Consider the following 6,225-nt stretch of genomic DNA (forward strand, 5'->3'; position numbering starts at 1 on the left):
GATTTCCAATAAAATAATTCATTTTAAACTTCATTGATCTTGTTAGGAACAAACACTTACCAGTTACACCAAAAGCTAGAACAACTCTGATACCACTTGTTATGATCAAGTGCTTACCACTTATGTCAAAAGTTATAACTAGTAACAAATGAGCAACTTTATTTCCTTATTAATAGATCACCATCACATTGTTCGAGACATTGGGTACTGGACTTGGCTCGCCCTAAGCCCTTTGCAGACCTCTACCCAACAATCACTTAGCCACCTGGTGCTAGTATTGGCCTATACCCAATGTTGAAAAAATCACTAGGCGCCTGGGGACCGCCTAGAGCGCCTAGGCGGGCGCCTAGAACACCTAGGTGGGCGCCTAAAGCGCCTAGGAGGCCGACCGCCTAGCGCCTAGGCGCAATTTTTGCAACACTGCCTATACCAGACTCCGCCCAACAGATCTAAATCGATTATTTCAACACAAAAATAGATCATTATAAATTACCCAAAGCTCAGTTGTTAGCCTTCACACCATAGTGAAATTGCCAAATCCATCTGCCTTGAACACCCCTTAAAGCAACTACATTAGTGGTTTTTGCCGGGCAAAAAAAACCAACAATGGTTTGTACACAAATAGAGAAAGTGGTTTTTGTGATGTTTTTTCTCTTGCAAGATCCAAATTTTGTTGCGTGTCATGCAGGAGAGAGAAATAGAAAACAAATAATGCCTAGTTGCGCATTTGGCCCACGTCACGTGCCCAGCGAGGCGCGTATAGTCCATCTAGGCGTGTTCACTTGTACTTTAAAAAAAAATTATTTTCAAAAATTATTTTTATTCTTTTATTTTTCCACTCAATCTCATTTTCTCTTTCCTAATCATACTTGAAACTCACAAATAAACCTAACAAATTAGCTTGCTGTTATGATACCTCCAACTACTATTTCCCTAGGCCTTATCATAAAAGACATTGGATGAGACAATAAAAGACTCCTAATGCATACAAAAAATATGGTTCATTCCGGAAGATTTAGTGCTCGTGGCGGGACAGCCGGCTGGATTGTTTGGATAGTGCATCACGCATGAAGCAACTTGCGGGAGACAGAGAGAGAGCGAGACCCGACATAACGACATAAGCAATGTTGACTTGAACAAGAACCCAACTTTAGTACATGTCGTTGTCTCAAAGCCTGCAATCAGAATGACTTTTCAGTTTTCACCATTTTGCTCTGCGGTTGTGAATTATCCATTTCTCATAAGCAATATGTGTGTATTATTTTGTTCATTTGTGGTAATAAATAATTTCAAGGATTTTGGGAGCGTAAGAGTTACAGGTGATCTGAGAAATGGAACCCGAGAAAGATGAAGAGAAGGGCGGCAAAGGGCCATGGCCGCCGGAGGAGCCAGTAAGCAAAAGCTGGGTTTTGAGGTACAACTCGCCGGTGGTTCAGGTTTCCTTGATTGGGCTGGTCTGTTTTTGCTGTCCGGGAATGTTCAGCGCGCTCGTGTCAATGGGCGGTGGCGGACAGGTGGACACCACCGCCGTCAACAACGCCAACACCGCCCTCTACACCACCTTCGCCGTCTTCGGGATCCTAGGCGGCGGAATCTACAACATCTTGGGGCCGCGAGCCACCCTCTCCGCCGGCTGCTCCACCTACGTCCTCTACGCCGGCTCTTTCCTCTACTACAACCATCACAAGCACCAGGCCTTCGCCGTCGTCGCCGGCGCTCTCCTCGGCGTCGGAGCCGGCCTATTGTGGGCGGCCCAGGGGGCTATAATGACCTCGTACCCACCCCACGGCCGGAAAGGAATCTACATCTCCTTGTTCTGGAACATATTCAGCCTCGGCGGCGTCACCGGAGGACTCATCCCTTTCTTATCGAACTTCCGTCGAAACGACGCCGCTTCAGTGAACGACGGGACTTACATCGGATTCATGGCCTTCATGTCCGCCGGAACTCTCCTGTCTCTGGCGATCCTTCACCCCAGCCGCGTAATCCGGGACGACGGCACAAAGTGTACGAACATCAGATTCTCCAGCGTGGCAGTGGAATCCCGGGAGATTCTCCGGCTGTTCTTGAAGTGGGAGATGATTCTGCTCCTCCCTGCTTCATGGGCCAGCAATTTCTTCTACACGTACCAGTTCAACAACGTGAATGGGGTTCTGTTCAACCTGAGAACGCGGGGTTTGAACACTGTGTTCTACTTTGCCGCGCAGATGATCGGGTCAGTTTTGATTGGTTTGGTGATGGATTCGAGCTTCAAGAGGCGGAGAACCAGAGGGGTGGTCGGGATTGCCACTGTCGCCGCCGTGGGGACGGCGATTTGGGGCGGAGGGCTAGCCAAACAGCTTGATTACAGCCGGGAACACCCGCCGGAACACAGGCTGGATTTCAAGGATGGGGTGGAGTTTGCAGGGCCATTTGTGTTGTATTTCAGCTATGGCTTGCTTGATTCCATGTTCCAAAGCATGGTCTATTGGGTCATCGGAGCCTTAGCAGATGATTCCGAAATCCTTAGCAGGTAAATAATGAGTTATGTCTGAACTAAAAATTGATAACAAACTGTAACTTAGAATTCAGGACAACCTAAACAAATTGATACGGTTCGGGACAGTTCTAACTAAATTAGTCATACTATTGGTTTGGTAGGATTTTTGGGACAATTTTAACTAATTTGGTCCTTGGGCTCAAAACAATCCAATCAAATTGCTCAAAACAATCCAACTAAATTACCAGACACCATTGGATAGTAGTTATGGATTTTTCATCCAAAAGAATGCAACTTAGAACTTAGTAGGGTGGGATTTGAATAATTACTAATATTGATGAATTGATGACCCTATAATAGGAACAAATATTAAAAAACAAAACAAAACAAAAAATCAAGGCAGTTAATTAATTGATATTCAAAGCATTAATATGAATATTACCAATAAGATGGAATAATTGGATATTTAATTGAAGGTGTAATAAAGTTCCATAATTGTGTTTTAAAAAGTTGTCAATTAAACACTGATTTTGATTCTCATTCAGGTATGCTGGATTCTACAAAGGTGTGCAGAGTGCAGGGGCAGCAGTGGCCTGGGAAGTGGATACAAAGAAGGTATCATTCCTTAACCAATTCATAGCAAATTGGGCACTAACTACCATAAGCTATCCCCTTCTGGTGATTCTTGTATTGTTAGCTGTTAAGGATGATGACGATGACGACAAAGCTGAGGACAATAAATATACTCAATTTACTGCATCATAGTTCAGTAGTTAAGTTACGTTACGTTGTTGCATGGCTGGCTCCAACAACATAGGAGTTTCAGAGTTACTTAAAAACATGATAATGATCATTCATGGTTCATGTGTTCTGTTAATGTCGTTTTGTTCTGTAAAATAAAGCAAAACCACATCTGCAAAGAAGTGTTCAGGTGAAATTTGGGATTTTTTTTGTTTTTTGTTTTATTAATCAATTTTTTTTTTTTTGGGGTTATTGTTACATTGAGCCTCAGAAGATCACATGATGGAATACAGAATAAGTGAAACTATATATATATATATAGCGGTTAATGTTGACACTTAGACGGCGGCCTCAGTTACAGCTTCTGCTTCTTTCTTCTCCTCCACCTTTGGAGCGTTGTCTTCCTGAATGGCGGCGACAGGTGTCTCCTCCCCCGCCGGCTCTGAGGTTGGTTCCGGGACAACATCAGCGGCGGCCTTGGGAGCCTCTGGAGCTGGCTCCGACAGATCTACCAGAGGCTCTTCCTTCATTGTTTCTTCTCCATCCATATCCTTATTCTCCTGCTGCAATTTCGTCATTGTTTAGACACCATGCATGCCAATAATATTATTATAAGTTAAATCAATTGGTTAACATGACAAATATGATGTGGTCGGGCACAATATTAATATAAGTTAAGAAGGGAATGTCGAATATTAAAAGTACCTCGGGAATGAGTGGGACGTCGGGTTTTTTGGGGGTGACAGGGGCCTCGGGGATGGCGGCATCTTGTTTTTTCAAATCCTTAGGCATGCTCGCACAGGCTCCCATGTCTGATGGATGGTGGACAACGACGATGGAGAATGGGAGCTGGAAACAATGAAGCCTTATTGAGAATGCCAACTTAGTTTGTTATTATTGTTATTGGAGCTTTTTTGTGATCCGAGGCTGAGTTGAAAGAATGGGAGTGGAAGAGGTTTTATAGGCATAGGAGATAGGAGAAGTTGAGGATCGGCATAATTGTCGCCATGAAGAGGGAAGTGGAGGCCTCATTTTAGTTTGTTAGTTGCAGACTCGTGGACTACAGAAAACGGCAATAAATAAATACTCCGTAAATAAAATGGTATAAAATTATTATTTTTTGAAAATAATGGTATACAATTTTTAATTTTGTTTGGTGGAGAGTCTTAGGTGCTTCAGCTACGTGACAGGCAGTTTCAACAATCAAAGATCATCTGTTGATTATGTCAAGGCTAGGTCCGATTTGATTTTGTTTTTTTTTTTTTTTTTTGAAAGTAAGCATGGTGGTGCGTATTTTAATCAATTAAAGCTGAAATAATTAAAGTCAGGAGCATAGTCTCTCAAGACAAGGAGCTAGCCTGTGAAAAAGCTGCCGTAGTTAATGAATGTGTTAAAACATTAGATGTGCGAGGAACATAAGAAATAGAACAAGATCAAATAAACGCATCAATTCCATGCATGCTGAAACAGCTAAATCATACGAACGTATCATCGTCGTTGACGAAGACAGAATCTGACATAGATTTGAACAATCTGAACAAAGTGTCACACCCGTAACTTCCCGCTCCCGAAACCAAGAGAGAACCTCCCTACAAGCCAGTGTCTCAGCCATAAACGGACCCAGGCAAGTCGATAGATGCCCGTTCTTGGCTGCAATAAAAACCCCGTTGGCGTCCGGCAAGATGAGCCCATACGTGCCCTTTCCGGAGACGAAACCCGCGTCAAAGGCACACACCGGTTGCATCCCGCTTGGCTGCTACTGACCGTGCGTGTGCGAGACCATAGGCAGAGCCACGTTAGCCGACTGCCAAGCTTACGGTGCAGTAGAGGTAGCCGCCCAGACACGGTATGTCATAGCCAACTTCGAATCCCACATGGCCGAATTGCGTTGAAGCCACAGCGCATGCATGATTGCCACCATCTTCTCAAAATGTGTTTCATGAACATTTCGCATGACAGCCTCCACCATCCACCGAACCCATCTCCCACTATACACTGCACCATTAATCCAGAAAATATTCCATACATTCTTAGATTAATCACAAAGAACTAGAGAATGCATGACAGTCTCATGATGAACCACACATAGGGCATGCAAGAGGAACCTCTACCATTCTATTATTTAAATTAGACGTAGTGAGAAGCACATTACTCATAGCTCTCCATAGAAAAAATTTTCACATGGGAGGAACTTTCAATCTCCATATTCTATTCCATGAGGAAAAACCGGTAGGATGCCGGGGTGAGATCCAATTCGAATTTACTTCTTCGAAGGTTGAATCCCCAATCCGACCCAACAGAGCATTTGGAAATATGTAAATCATGGTAACTTAAAGGCTCAGACAGGGCCAAATTCAACTCTAATTCATTCGCACCACTCGTAGTTGTTTATGCAATTATGTGTGATATTACTGAGATATCATAGTACAATTTTTTTTTTTTAAACAACTTTATATTATTGGTTTAAAGGATTACAATTATTTTTTTAAAGAGATGCATGGTTAATGGCATGCAAATTATTTGGCCTAAAGACAACAGAAAGTGAAACTGCAAGTGACATACACTACAAGAAATTTCATATTTAGTGATAACAGAAGTTGACACCAAAACTATCGATTTTGGTCACTATTGATATAAGTGACCAAATTTTGAAGTCGTCACATGTCGTCACTATATCCTCAGTCACTATTGTAGTAGTGACGACTTTTGAAAAGTTGTCACAATTACTAAGAGGGGTGTATTCAATCATGACTTTTGTAGAGTTTTAAAGACTTTTAAAATGATATATTTTAATAAACTTTGATTGACTTTCATAGAGTCGTTCAAAACTTTTTAAAACTTTATAAAAGTCTATATAACAAACATTCATAGACTTTTATGAACTTTTTATTTTAAAAAGTCTACAAAAGTCATTGAAATTCTAAATTGAATACATCATTACAAACTTTCAAAGATTTTGTTTCTTATCATTTATATAATTTTCTTACAAAACATCATAAAATTCT

At 41.9% G+C, this 6,225-nt stretch overlaps 2 protein-coding genes across 3 annotated transcripts; one reads left to right on the forward strand and one right to left on the reverse strand.

Moving 5' to 3' along the window:
* The first annotated feature begins 1,192 nt into the window (after positions 1-1,192).
* On the forward strand, positions 1,193-3,356 carry LOC109193796 (UNC93-like protein 1). The gene is made up of 2 exons (XM_019344610.1): positions 1,193-2,512; positions 3,025-3,356. Exons 1-2 carry the CDS (start codon positions 1,332-1,334, stop codon positions 3,242-3,244), a joined length of 1,401 nt encoding a protein of 466 aa, XP_019200155.1. The 5' UTR covers positions 1,193-1,331; the 3' UTR covers positions 3,245-3,356.
* An 88-nt stretch (positions 3,357-3,444) lies between these two features.
* Positions 3,445-4,170, reverse strand: LOC109193797 (translation initiation factor IF-2-like). 2 transcript variants are annotated; one of them, XM_019344612.1, is made up of 2 exons: positions 3,926-4,170; positions 3,445-3,780 (listed from the first exon to the last, which is right to left on the reverse strand). In XM_019344612.1, the coding sequence occupies exons 1-2, from the start codon at positions 4,028-4,030 to the stop codon at positions 3,559-3,561; spliced, it is 327 nt and encodes a 108-aa protein (XP_019200157.1). In that variant the 5' UTR covers positions 4,031-4,170; the 3' UTR covers positions 3,445-3,558. The 2 variants fall into 2 exon arrangements, with proteins under 2 accessions (XP_019200157.1, XP_019200156.1); XM_019344611.1 differs by having other exon boundaries at positions 3,445-3,783.
* Between the last annotated feature and the right edge of the window lie 2,055 nt (positions 4,171-6,225).

Source organism: Ipomoea nil, unplaced genomic scaffold (assembly GCF_001879475.1).
Source record: "Ipomoea nil cultivar Tokyo-kokei standard unplaced genomic scaffold, Asagao_1.1 scaffold1932, whole genome shotgun sequence".
Lineage (NCBI taxonomy): Eukaryota > Viridiplantae > Streptophyta > Magnoliopsida > Solanales > Convolvulaceae > Ipomoea > Ipomoea nil.

Coding starts and splice junctions, on each gene's coding strand:
- LOC109193797 (XM_019344611.1), bottom strand. CDS start 4,030: ATGGGAGCCTGTGCGAGCATGCCTAAGGATTTGAAAAAACAAGATGCC. Junction 3,784..3,925: donor ACGTCCCACTCATTCCCGAG/GTACTTTTAATA, acceptor ACGAAATTGCAG/CAGGAGAATAAGGATATGGA.
- LOC109193796 (XM_019344610.1), top strand. CDS start 1,332: ATGGAACCCGAGAAAGATGAAGAGAAGGGCGGCAAAGGGCCATGGCCG. Junction 2,513..3,024: donor GATTCCGAAATCCTTAGCAG/GTAAATAATGAG, acceptor ATTCTCATTCAG/GTATGCTGGATTCTACAAAG.